Genomic DNA, 14372 nt, shown 5'->3' with positions numbered 1-14372 from the left:
AAGTGAAATAATATTAATTTCAATAATCTTATTTTGAATCAATCTCAACAGGAGAAATATTATATTTATCGACTATATTTAAGATAATTATAGTTGACAAGAGACCATTTGTTGCACTGTACAAAGGGATTTTGTCCTAATCCTGAGTTATTTAGCTGAAGCTGCTCTTAATTTATCATGAACATGTGCCAGCGATACCATCAAAAACAACAGCTGGCCGAAACACGAACCAACTGACCTTCCGCTTCTAGTCCTACATTTGCGTCATTTGGCAGACACTCTTATCCAGAGCGACTTACAATTTGATCTTTTTCTTTTTTTTTTAACAGGGAGGTGAAGGCAGTGTTGGGAGTCTTGCCCAAGGGCTCTTATTGGTATAGTGTAGGGTGTTTACTCAGGCGGGGGTGGAAGCCCAGTGTACAGGGTAGAAGGCAGAGGTGTTACCCACTGCACCACTACCATGCCAACCCACTATACCAAGTTCAATCACCATGTGCTTTAGAGACAGCTGGCCCCATGTAGAACAACCACCACTCACAGTCTAATGGTCATTTTATCTCAGCTCTTTTAATTTAGCCATCTTGCTTAACCTCTAGGCTGATATGAAATGCGCTGCACTGTTTTGACTCTCATTTACAAAAGATCATCAAAGAAAGCTTCAGTTTCTCTGTCGAGTGTGAAACTATGAGCTCCCAGCATGAATACTAGAAGCATTAGCTTCTCAACTGGCTCACATCGTCACATAATAAACATTTTACAAAATGATCATTCTAAAATAAACACGTTAACAAACCATCCGAGTTGACTTTCTGGTGCTCTTATTGGTCGTGTAAGAGTGCTGAGTGACTTGGTCGTCAACTGGAAGAGTAAGAATTCGCTAATTGTAAATCTAAGTGGGGTTAAAACTTCGTACAGCAGCTCTATCTGCTTTAAAAAGTGGGAAAATGAGAAAAACACAGTAAAATCCATTAATGTAATTTGGTACATTTGACCCTAAAACCTCAAACCCAACGTTTTGTGGTAATGCTGTAAATTTAGCTGCTTCCATGCTGATCGGAATCAAGTTTTCCACTCGGAAGTACAGCCGACCATGATGTTAACGTACATCACAGACATACTGATTAAGTCATGCATACTGATAGCTGAAAATATGATACATGATCTATAGACCAGGGGTCTTTAATGTAAATTAAAAGGTCCAGTTAGAGAAAATAAAGTCCAGTTTGGTCAGATTTCAACAACATTTACTGAACATCAGATCAAATAAAGTCCAGTTCGATCAGATTTCACCAACATTTACTGAACATCAGATCAAATAAAGTCCAGTTCGGTCAGATTTCAACAACATTTACTGAACATCAGATCAAATAAAGTCCAGTTCGGTCAGATTTCACCAACATTTACTGAACAGCAGATCAAATAAAGTCCAGTTCAGTCAGATTTCAACATTTACTGAACATCGGATCAAATAAAGTCCAGTTCGGTCAGATTTCAACAACATTTACTGAACATCAGATCAAATAAAGTCCAGTTCGGTCAGATTTCACCAACATTTACTGAACAGCAGATCAAATAAAGTCCAGTTCGGTCAGATTTCAACAACATTTACTGATCATCAGATCAAATAAAGTCCAGTTCGGTCAGATTTCAACATTTACTGAACATCAGATCAAATAAAGTCCAGTTCGGTCAGATTTCACCAACATTTACTGAACAGCAGATCAAATAAAGTCCAGTTCGGTCAGATTTCAACATTTACTGAACATCGGATCAAATAAAGTCCAGTTCGGTCAGATTTCAACAACATTTACTGAACATCAGATCAAATAAAGTCCAGTTCGGTCAGATTTCAACATTTACTGAACATCGGATCAAATAAAGTCCAGTTCGGTCAGATTTCAACATTTACTGAACATCGGATCAAATAAAGTCCAGTTCGGTCAGATTTCAACAACATTTACTGAACATCAGATCAAATAAAGTCCAGTTCGGTCAGATTTCAACACCATTTACTGAACATCAGATCAAATAAAGTCCAATTCGGTCAGATTTCACCAACATTTACTGAATATCAGATCAAATAAAGTCCAGTTCGGTCAGATTTCACCAACATTTACTGAACGTCAGATCAAATAAAGTCCAGTTCGGTCAGATTTCAACACCATTTACTGAACATCAGATCAAATAAAGTCCAGTTCGGTCAGATTTCACCAACATTTACTGAACATCAGATCAAATAAAGTCCAGTTCGGTCAGATTTCAACACCATTTACTGAACATCAGATCAAATAAAGTCCAGTTCGGTCAGATTTCACCAACATTTACTGAACATCAGATCAAATAAAGTCCAGTTCGGTCGGATTTCACCAACATTTACTGAACATCAGATCAAATAAAGTCCAGTTCGGTCAGATTTCAACAACATTTACTGAACATCGGATCAAATAAAGTCCAGTTCGGTCAGATTTCACCAGCATTTACTGAACATCGGATCAAATAAAGTTCAGTTCGGTCAGATTTCACCAACATTTACTGAACATGAGATCAAATAAAGTCCAGTTCGGTCAGATTTCACCAACATTTACTGAACATCAGATCAAATAAAGTCCAGTTCGGTCGGATTTCACCAACATTTACTGAACATCAGATCAAATAAAGTCCAGTTCGGTCGGATTTCACCAACATTTACTGAACATCAGATCAAATAAAGTCCAGTTCGGTCAGATTTCACCAACATTTACTGAACATCAGGTCAAATAAAGTCCAGTTCGGTCAAATTTCACCAACATTTACTGTCAGTTTCCTCTTTTTAGATCACGTCATGTGGAATAACTTCCCTCTGACTCACTTTCTTCTCTGACTGCTGTTTCTCTCCTCGTCCCTCCCCTGTGTGGTGTCACTGACTCGAGTCTCAGAGCTCATCATAATGCACAGATCTGATTGGCTGAGTAGCGTCACGTGTGATATTTACAGCGCATGTGATTGGTCTGTGAGTCTCCCGGTCACTAAAGCTACTGTAAAGGCTAGAAAAGCTACGCTGATTAAAACAGGACCACCCCATCCAAATTAAATAATTCTCTATAGTTTATCGATTACAGGTCCAGGTCCACATAGGACAGCGTTTTTTGTTGGTGAGGACATTAAAGGGTTAAGAAATTCATAAGGAAATAATTAGGATCATTTTAAGGGAATAACTTAGAACATTAAAGAACGTTCTTACAACCTTCTCAGTGTTCTTCTTCAGAACTGTAGCTGTAGTTAAACGGTGCTTTACTCGCTGATATAACTGTCATTTCTCAATTATCTCTCTATTTTGTCTGTGCCAAACAACTGTACCCTACAGACACTGGAGTATTCCTTTAAAATCCGGCTTAATGTCATGGAAAACCGAGTATTCCACACTTTTTGGAGTAAAAAGAGTAACATAACATGCAAGCACTGTTAGAGTTTCAGTACCATGCACTCCATATATGAAAACTAAGCTGCAATATTCTGTGTTTGTGACGTCACAAAAACCAACATGTGTTTCAGTCTGGACTGTTATTTTGAACGAAGAGCAGTATCAGGGCAGCCAATCAGGATAGAGGTAATTTGCATGCGTTAGTCTTAAAGGCACAGCTGGTGTAATTCTGAGAGATGAGGAGAGGTCAGAAAATAGATGTAAAAGTGAATTATGACCGTTTTTGTTAGAGAAAACCACACAAACCCTGCCAGTGGACCACAAGTGAAAAAGCAAAAGAGAAATGTGGGATATGGGCTCTTTAAATACAGTGCAGGCTGGCAGACAGCCATGTTCTGAGCTCGGCCCTCGACCACTTCTAACACAGCCTCTGAGTGTGTGTGTGTGTGTGTGTGTGCGTGTGTGCATGCGTGTGTGTGTGTGTGTGTGTGTGTGTGTGTGTGTGTGTGTGTGTGTGTGAGTAATTGTGCCCGAGGTGTTCTCTCCTCGTGTAGTGCTCTCACACATTCACCCTGCGGACCGACCACACTCATCACTTAACCTAAATTCAGTCACTCCCGATCAGCGTCCACACACACACACACACACACACACACACATATATACAGACACAGTCCAACATGACCACCCGCCACACATACATACAGTACTGTGCAAAAGTCAGAGACCACCTTTCATTTAGTTCATTTTCACTGAATTATTATCTCTTCAGGAGACATTTGATATATAAAGAAGAAGAAAGTCAAATTGGAAAAAAAAAACTGCTTTCCAAACCTGCAGTTCAAAAACTGATTAGAAGCTTCAGAGAAAATGTGCCTCCTAACAACCACCTGGAACACCTGGTAGAGGCCAAAATTGCCCACATCAGATAAACAGCACTAAAAAAATCTGCATAATTGAGTTTTTGTACTGCAAAAGTAGATATCTTACATATAGTCAGTTCATCTTATATTTCTCCTGTTGAGATTGATGTGAGCTTAATTTGAGATTATTTACCTTATTTGTAGACATTTTTCACTTGTTCTTAATAATTTTATTACGTACAATTATCTCATTAACAATAATATAATATATAAATATATAAATATATAAATATAAATATATATATATATATATATATATATATATATATATATATATATATATATATATATATATAATGATGTTAATCAGCTTTATAATTAGTGCTTCATTTCCAAAACCTCTCAACCCCGCAGAACGCACTGAGCATGTTTAAAGTAGCTGCGGCTCAGAAATTAACAGGCATCCATTCAAAACAAGCACATTATATATGCTGCGGTGAGGCCACCTCCACCCCCCACCTCCACCCCGCTACAGCCAACAAAGCTCCCATCGTACTGACAAAAGCAACCTGAGTCTCCACTCATTCTCCACAACCTCTCGCAGATTGAAAAGACACACAGAGAGCCGAGGCTTTGTTTCCACTTCAGCACCGTCGTACAAAGAGACGGCGGCCTCACAATCGCCAGCAGAAACTCCTGATTAGGGAAATTTGAGTCTGTGCCTCACTCAGACTTCACGGCCTGCTCTGCTCGGCAAGCGTCACGCTGAGCGCGAACATGTTATATATGCTGCGATGAGACGGGAGGTCCATGCAGCGTATGAGACAGCTCAGGGAGCTCTGGGTGTGCACTGCAAGAAATGATACCTTAGTAAGTGGAAGTGCCTTAAATACAGTCAATATATCTCATATTTCTCATTATGAGGCCGTTGTAAGAAGATTATAAGATTATTTAGGAAACTTTGTTTCCCGAGGGGTTGGGACATCTACTGGATGGACTATATTAAGGACTTCATTTGGAAAAGGGCGTGGCTTTCTCATAAATACTGTATGTCCAAGATTTGCAGCAACACCCGACGCGCTCAGTCCAGTCTGGGATGAGCTTGACTGTGGTGTTGATGTCGTCCGTACAGCTGGAGGAGGTTCAGACTGAGACCTTGTAGAATTACATAATAAACTTCATGCTCATTTAAACCGTTTACAGCTCACTGCACTGATCTGTAACGGTTTACGAGGTATATAATCATATATAATAAATCGCTTTGTAGTCGGATGAATCCTTTTACATCACCCTGTATTTCCAACATCGTCTTTCTGTGTTTGCCGTTTTATGATTTGATTGTTGAACCTTACTGATCTCTTCGTTTACGAGCTTGGTCAGGTTACTGGATTCTCTCTTGAGGTCCCTTCCGTTTTGGTCATCGAGCTCTCTGGGTTTTGACCCGGACCTGTTATGACTGCACTCTTTCAGCCCAAAGGTGAACCACAATCACGTCTTTTAATCTGTAAGCGTTTGATCTGTTTTGACCACCTGACGGTTTGTGTCATAACAGAGGGTTTGAAGGTTCTCCATGGTGGGAGCAGAAGCTGGTCTGTAGAGGATGCTTTATGCTTCAGACTTTAAAAGGCTTAAAAATAGCAGGATAGACGGCGGTAAAGCTCACATTAACAAGCTGTTCTGACGAGTTTATGAGTATATGAGTGATGGCGGGCTTGTGTGAACTCTACCTCAGAATGTTGCAGCACATGACGGTCTTCCTCTCGCTTCTACTTTAATAAGTACACACACACACACACACACACACAAAACCGCTTATCCTTCTGGGTTGTGGGGGGTGCTGGAGCCTATCCCAGCAGTCATCAGGCAGAAGGCAGGATACACACCCTGGACAGGTCGCCAGTCCAAAGCAGGGCAGACAGACAGACACAGACAGTCACTCACACCCAGGGGCAATGTACCATGTCCAATAGGCCTGACTGCATGTCTGGACTGTGGGGGGAAACCGGAGAACCCGGAGGAACCCCACGCAGACACGGGGAGAACATGCAGACCCCACACAGAGAGGACCCCGGTCGCCCGGCCAGGGAATCGAACCCAGGCCCTCCTTGCTGTGAGGCGACAGTGCTACCTTAATAAGTACAAGTGAAGTAAATTTTCCTGAGCCTGCCATAATTTTGAGGGTAACACTTTATTGGGATCGTCCCCTGTGGATTCTTGTACACTCACCGGCCACTTTATTAGGTACACCTTGCTAGTAAAAGGCTGGACCCCTTTCACCTTCAGAACTGTCTTAATTCTTCGTGCTACACTTTCAACAAGGTGCTGGAAACGTTCCTCAGAGATTCTGGTTGGTTATTTGAGTTCCTGTTGCCTTTCTATCATCTGGAACCAGTCTGCCCATTCTCCTCTGACCTCTCACATCAACAAGGCATTTTCGTCCACACAACTGACCGCTCACTGGATATTTCCTCTTTTTCGGACCGTTCTCTGTAAACCCTAGAGATGGTTGTGTGTGAAAATCCCAGCAGATCAGCAGTTTCTGAAATACTCAGACCAGCCCGTCTGGAACCAACAACCACGCCACGTTCAAAGCCCCTTAAATCCCCTTTCTTCCCCGTTCTGATGCTCGGTCTGCACTTCAGCAAGTCGTCTTGACCACCTCTACAGGCCTAAATGCAGTGAGCTGCGGCCGTGTGATTGGCTGATTAGCTGTTTGTGTTAACATGCAATTGAACACCTAATTTATTGTACGTGGCCGGTGAGTGTTTATTTAAGTAACAATCCACTGAATAGTCATTAAATGCCTCTGAACTTGAAGTTGAATGTTACTTACCTGTTTGACTGTAGATGCTGTGTAAGTGCTCAGTCTGCCTTTCAGCAATATTCAACTAAATATCCATTAAATTTGAATGTGAAAGAGTTTATTAAATCTGTCTCTAATCCTAAACCTAACCATCTGCTCCTAACCCTGACTCGAACCGTACTGTTGTTGATAATCAACTGAGGATCACCAGAAGGTTTGTTCATGATTTAAGTAGCTGTAGAGCATCTATAGGGGACCATCCAAATAAAGTCTGCCCTTTTTGAGTGTTTACACAATAGAGCTTTCTGCTTGACCCAGGGCTGCTTACTCCTGCCTTCCTGAAATCAGCGGTCTTGGGCGTGGTGCTGTGTGATTGGTTCATTTTGTAACATGAATTAGCGCATCACTTTTGATGGGGAGAGGACAGCTGTGGACAGAAAGCGCGGCTCTTCACTGCTGGAGTGTTTATATCAAGGAAAATAATAGAAGCTTCCTTGGAAATGGATGAAGCTGACCATCCTGCAAACCTACACGCAGAAAAGTGACATAAGGAATTACGAATCACGAGTCTCCGATGTGGCCTGAATGAAGGGTTTCTGGTGTGACGGTCAGTCCTTAGTGATCTCCTGAGTGTCCGTCGGTCAGTTTCACACAGAATGTAGACGGACACACGAATCCAGCAGCTCCACACGGTGAGAGGCAGATGACGTGTATCTCAGCCCCTCTTCACAGGCTCATAACTCCGGATGAGGGTCTCGTAGGATCTCGTGATGTAATGGAATGGAAAGGGCGGCTCTACGGATTCAGGAAGGGTTTGAACTGGATTTCTGAGCTGGATCATCACAAAGATACAGAGACAGAGGATTTGACATGTGGGCAAGTTTGTTTGACAACAATCTGGACTACTGACCTCAGGCTGCAGCTCACTACACAAGAGGTGAAGGAGTCAGCACTGAAGTTCGTCGCTGTTTGTACGTCATGTTTTAAAAAGAGTTTTAACCATTACGAACCAATATCAGACAAACCGATATATATCGTCCACCACTTGTTTACAAAGACAACTATATTCAAAACAGACGGGGTAAAAAACTGTTCACTTCCAGTGGTTCTCCAAATTAGCTTGGTTTAAAACTAAAAATTGCCCAACCGGCGCCTCCTTCTGGACAAAACCTACGCTGTAATCATTCCAAGTGGCTCCAGTCTGTCTGTAGCTCATTAGTTGGAGATGTTCTGTTTGTAGATCCTGTAAATAAGTGCAATCTTTATACACACTTACAAAAGATGGTTCCTCAAGGGTTCTTTAGTAGGGAAAATGGTTCTATGTAGAACATGCAAAGAACCATTTGCATGCTTAAATAATTCTTTGCATGGCAAAAATGTTTTTCTTGACGGAGATTGTGTTGTAGATGGTTCTATATAGCAGCAAAAAGGGTTCTGCTATTGTTATGAATGCAATCTCATAACAATAGAAAAACCCTTTTTGGTTCTATAGGAAACCATTTTAAAGGGTTCCATGTAGAACCATGTATAATAGTGTACAATGTTAAAAAAGATGGATCTTCTTTTGTAAAGACACTTGTTCTATACAGAACCCTTTGCATGATTACATGGTTCTTTGCATGGTGAAACGGTTCTTTTTGAAAGGGTTCTATATAGCACCCAAAAGGGTTCTTCTACTGTAACGAGCCTGACAATTGAAGAACCTATGTAGACCCTAATGATTTATAGCACATTTTCCATCAATCCGCAGAACCCTTTCATGAAGCAGAGAATGCATTAATCATGCAAAGGGTTCTTTAAGTGTTCATTGTTCTATATAAGGCAAGTTTTTAAGCGTGTAGATTAGAATGATTGTACAAATAGAACGGATGAAGGTGAAGTGATAAAAAATCCATGCGGAACATGAACAGGAATAAACGATCGATCACTTTTGTAAATCAGTGCTTATTTAAACTAACGCGATTCATCAGTTAATATCGGTTATCGGCCCAGTGCTTGCGGAGATGCACCTAACGTCCGAGCGCGACCCAGGCATCACTGAACACTGAGCACTGTGCTTCTATAGATCTTCATGCAAATGCAGAGAACAAATTTAGAATTAAATGAAATCATTCTTTATAAATGAGGCCTCTGCTGCCAAATTAACGGGAAATTACACTTATTTTTCAAAATTTCTGTTTTTTTAGTGTGTGAGGTGTAAACAGAGCGACTCAGAGTGGGTTTGGTGTGAGACGGTTCAGACGTCTCTACAGTGGTGGTGATGGGAACCAGGCGTCGCCATGACTACAACACAGATACAGACACTTTATTTACCATCCAGAACTACCAGAGAACCTACACGAGTCTTCTGAGCTTATATGGAATGTTGATGATGGAAAATCGTGGAAAATCTGGAATAATCAGTTTTCTTCGGAGACTAAAATGCAAAAAATGATGTCTCAGCGAGTGAAAACATCTTGAACGTAGTTCATATGTCTAAGATTTCTCTTTGTGAGACTGTTGTGATTATTTAACTGATTCCAAGACCATTTTCCGTTTTTAAAGAAGAAGCTGCAGCTTCTGTCATAGTCTTACAGTCTGTTATCAACAGTGTTGATATGATGCAAGTTTTAAGTGGGGAAATTTTACCAAATAACATGGAGCTTGTGAACTTCTGTGACATCACAACCACAAATAACTGGCGGCCATCTCCAATTTATACCTCAATTATAAACAACCGCCGTTCAAATCACAACCTATTGGTCAAAAAGATCACCGTTAGATATTTTGCCAAAATATCCCTTTTGTTATGAAAGGTTTTTATTCCAAATTAATTAATGGATTAATTCTCGAATGATGTGTCAATGGAATAAGACACTTTTATAAGATATGACTTATAACAGATATCGATATCGGAAGAAAACCTCGTATCTCCATTTTTGACGTTTTTCAGTTTCTGGCATAATTTGAATATACATGTTGTTCTTTACATTGTGTGTAAATTTCATGATGAATGGACAAAAAGAAACAGCCTTAAAAGATTTGGAGAAAATTCTGGTTCCATTGATTTCCATTAAAAGTAAAGTAGGTTTTTTCCTTCTCCTGTAAAGTTTCTTCAGTGATGTGTTGACTACATTTAGGATGTTTTCACTTTGCTAAAATATCATTTTTTGCAGCATATTTTGCCTCACAGTGCGCGGCGTGTACCCCTTCACCACAAATGGAGTTTAAACATTTTTTAGGTTTTAGGCCAAAACGCAAAGATATTCAGAACCAGTTCTGTGAGGAGCTTTAAGAGGCGGACGTCTGGTTCCCATCACCACCACTGTGAACGGCTCTGACTCTAGAATGGAGCATTTTGCACCAAACCGCTCTGAATGGCTCTGTTTACATCTCATCGATGCAGTCGTGCAGCAGACAATCATCACAACTGCAGCTCTGGTCCAGCCCTGCATCATCACTTATTCACAGGTGTTTCTCGGATGTCAGAACTCGATGGAATTACCTCGATGTAAGGGACAACCTTACAGGTGAACTGGCCCAGGAGCCAGGTTTTGGTCAGCTCGTGGAACACGACCAGCGGCAGGCAGAACAGGAGCATGGCGAGGTCCCAGACGGCCAGGTTGGCCAGGAGGGCGTTGGAGATGCTCCTCATGTAGTAGTTGTGGCAGACCACGCACATGATGGCCACGTTGGCCGTCACGCCCACCACGAAGATGAGCAGCGAGAAGCAGGTGATGGCGTAGGCGCCGTACGTCTCGCTGGTGACGGGGTAGAAGGGGTTGGGGAAGTACTCCTTCTCCTCGTCCTCGGGGTACGGTGGGGTCATGGGGGTCGCGTCCCAGGGGTCGTCCACATGCTGGGTGTAAAACTCGACGTGCCTGGTCAGGTCGAAGGGGAAGTCCGTGGAGGTGAGGGCCAGGGGCTTGGGCAGGGGTTCCAGAAGGGCGGAAGAAGGTGAAGAAGAAGACGGGTTCCGGGCGTCTGCTGCCAGAGGAACCCCTCGGTTCTGCCCCAGCCTGGAGATCTTTAACCCCTTCTTGTGGTGCTCCTTCGTTCCTCTCTTGCGCCTCTCGTTCCTCAGCTCCATGTAGCGACCGTGGCCGTGGCCGTGTCCAGCGGTGTCCAGCTTTCTCCTCCTGCTGTGTCTCCTCGAGCGCCAATCCAAGTCCAGCTCTGACCCCAGGTGCGCGCGCACGTGGCGCCTCGGCTCCGAGTAGCTCGCGTTCACGTCTCTGGCGTTGGAGCGCGCGACGCCGGACAGCCCGTGTCCATCTCGGGCTCCTCCGAGCGCGCGGCCCGCGTAGAAGAACAAGAGGAGCGCCGCGGGGAGGAGGAGCAGGAGCCGCATGGTGGCGCGAGCCATCAGATCAGATCAGCGCCCGCGCGGCGCGTGCGCTCCGCTCCACTCCGCATCCTCCGCGGTGATGAGTCGAACCGAACTTTCCCCGCAAAGGTCCGCATGCGCGCGCGCCGACGCCTCGCCGCCGACTGAGGTTCAACGCCGCGATCTCGCTCAAAAGCGCACGGGCCCGGGAGCGCGAGCGCGGAGCGCCGGCCACGGCTGCATGCCGTCTGCTGCTCCTCGGGGTGCGGCAGCTTCAGTCGCCCTGAGAGGAGGAGGAGGAGGAGGAGGAGCGCCGCTCCTTACGCTCCAGCTTCGTGGGAAACCGGAGGCGGAGTCGAGGCGCGTTTTGTTTTCCCACCTGTATTCCGGAAACCCCGCCCCCTGCGCTCTGATTGGCCGACGGTTCCCCGAGTCCTGTTCGCTGCTCATCACAGCACAGAACCAGGAACACATTCATGCTTAAATGGTTCTTTACATGGTGTGATGGATCTTCAGATCGATGGAGAACATGTTCATAGGGTTCTTGGTTTCAAGCTTGACATCATAACCAACAGAAGAACCCTTTTTGGTGCTATGTAGAACCATCCATCCATCCATCCATCCATCATCTTCCGCTTCTCCGGGGTTCGGGTCGCGGGGGCAGCATCCTGAGCAATGAAGCCCAGACCTCCCTTTCCCCAGCCACTTCCACTAGCTCCCTGGGAGGGATTCCGAGGCGCTCCCAGGCCAGCTGGGCGATATAGTCACGCCAGCGTGTCCTGGGTCTTCCCCGGGGTCTCCTCCCCGGTGGACTTGCCTGTGACACCTCCCAAGGGAGGCGTCCAGGAGGCATCCTAACAAGATGCCCGAACCACTTCAACTGGCTCCTCTCGACGTGAAGAAGCAGCGGCTCTACTCCGATTCCCTCCCGGATGACCGAACTTCTCACCCTATCTCTAAGGGAGAGTCCAGCCACCCTGCGGAGGAAACTCATTTCAGCCGCTTGTATTCGCGATCTCGTTCTTTCGGTCATTACCCAAAGCTCATGACCATAGGTGAGGGTGGGAACATAGATCGACCAGTAAATCGAGAGCCTTGCCTTATGGCTCAGCTCTTTCTTTACCACAACAGACCGGTAAAGAGCCCGCATCACTGCTGACCCAGCACCAATCCGCCTGTCAATCTCCCGCTCCCTTGTACCATCACTCGTGAACAAGACCCCGAGATACTTAAACTCCTCCACTTGAGGCAAGAGCTCATCCCCGACCCAGAGAGGGCTCTCCACCCTTTCCCGCGTGAGAACCATGGCCTCGGATTTGGAGGTACTGATCCTCATCCCGGCCGCTTCACACTCGGCTGCAAACCGATCCAGTGAAAGCTGAAGTTCACGGCCTGATGTCCCCAATAGGACCACATCATCTGCAAACAGCAGCGATGTGACCCTGAGGTCACCAAACCGGACACCCTCCATCCCCTGACTGCGCCTAGAAATTCTATCCATAAAAATTATGAATAGAATCGGTGACAAAGGGCAGCCCTGACGGAGTCCAACTCTCACTGGGAAAAAGTCTGACTTACTGCCGGCCATGCGAACCAAGCTCCTGCTTTGTTTGTACAGGGCCTGAATGGCTCGTAGCAAAGAGCCATGTACCCTGTACTCCTGAAGCACCTCCCACAGAATACCCCGGGGAACACAGTCGAATGCCTTCTCCAAATCCACAAAGCACATGTGGACTGGTTGGGCAAACTCCCATGAACCCTCGAGAATCCTGGAGAGGGTAAAGAGTTGGTCCAGTGTTCCACGACCAGGGCGGAACCCGCATGTAGAACCATATAAACATATATGTAGTAGGAGTAATGTTAGCAGTACTAATAGTAGTTGTGCTAGTAATTGTAGTATTCTCTTAAAAAGGATGGGCCTGTATAGAGCCGAGGTAGTAGTAGTAATACTAGTAGTAGTAGTGATAGTAGTTAATAGCAGTAGATGTGGTAGTAATAGTGTTAGAAGAGACAGAAATAGTAGTTATATTATTAAAGCTAGTATTAAGAGTAGTAGATGTGGTAGTAATAATATTAATCTGTTACTAATAACACCATGTATAGCATCTTACTATTACTACTGCTACTCTGATTACTACTACTACTGCTACCTTTACTAATATACCTACTACTTCCATTACTACTGATATTATTACTACCACATCAATTATTACTATTAATACCTTTACTGCTAAAACTACTACTACTGTTACCAATAACACCAGTACTACCTCTTCTACTATTATTACTTCAACCACTACTACTATTAACACTATTACTATCACTATTACCACCACAATTACTATTACTACCACCTTTACTAATATAACTACTACTTCTTTTACTGCTATTACTATTAATATTACGGCCTTTACTACTGATACTACTATGTCTGTTACTAATAACACTAGTACTACACATCTACTATTACTCCTACTAGTACTACTATCAATACTACTAACACTATTTCTGCCACTATTACTATTACTACTACTACCTTAACTGCTGTAACTACTACTACTAATACTACTACTATTACTACTGCTATTACTACTACTACCTTAACTGCTGTAACTACTAATACTACTACTATTACTACTACTAATACTACTACTAATACTACTACTATTACTACTGCTATTACTACTACTACCTTAACTGCTGTAACTACTAATACTACTACTATTACTACTACTAATACTACTACTAATACTACTACTATTACTACTGCTATTACTACTACTACCTTAACTGCTGTAACTACTACTACTAATACTACTACTATTACTACTACTAATACTACTACTAATACTACTACTATTACTACTGCTATTACTACTACTACCTTAACTGCTGTAACTACTAATACTACTACTATTACTACTACTAATACTACTACTAATACTACTACTATTACTACTACTAATACTACTGCTATTACTACTGCTATTACTATTACTA

General features: G+C 43.3%; 1 protein-coding gene across 2 annotated transcripts in view; it reads right to left on the bottom strand.

Annotated features, from left to right (window-relative positions):
• gpr37b (G protein-coupled receptor 37b) overlaps nucleotides 1–11666 on the bottom strand; it is a 29230-nt gene extending 17564 nt beyond the window's left edge. For both annotated transcript variants that reach the window (XM_017684882.2, XM_017684881.2), the window contains exon 1: nucleotides 10551–11666. In XM_017684882.2, the coding sequence (XP_017540371.2) occupies nucleotides 10551–11411 (861 nt within the window). In that variant the 5' untranslated portion in view covers nucleotides 11412–11666. The remainder of the gene's footprint in view (nucleotides 1–10550) is intronic.
• Between the last annotated feature and the right edge of the window lie 2706 nt (nucleotides 11667–14372).

This window comes from Pygocentrus nattereri, chromosome 1 (assembly GCF_015220715.1).
Source record: "Pygocentrus nattereri isolate fPygNat1 chromosome 1, fPygNat1.pri, whole genome shotgun sequence".
In the NCBI taxonomy this organism is placed as follows: domain Eukaryota; kingdom Metazoa; phylum Chordata; class Actinopteri; order Characiformes; family Serrasalmidae; genus Pygocentrus; species Pygocentrus nattereri.
The sequence above is the reverse complement of the archived record's forward strand: the minus strand, read 5'-3'. Positions and strand labels throughout refer to the sequence as shown.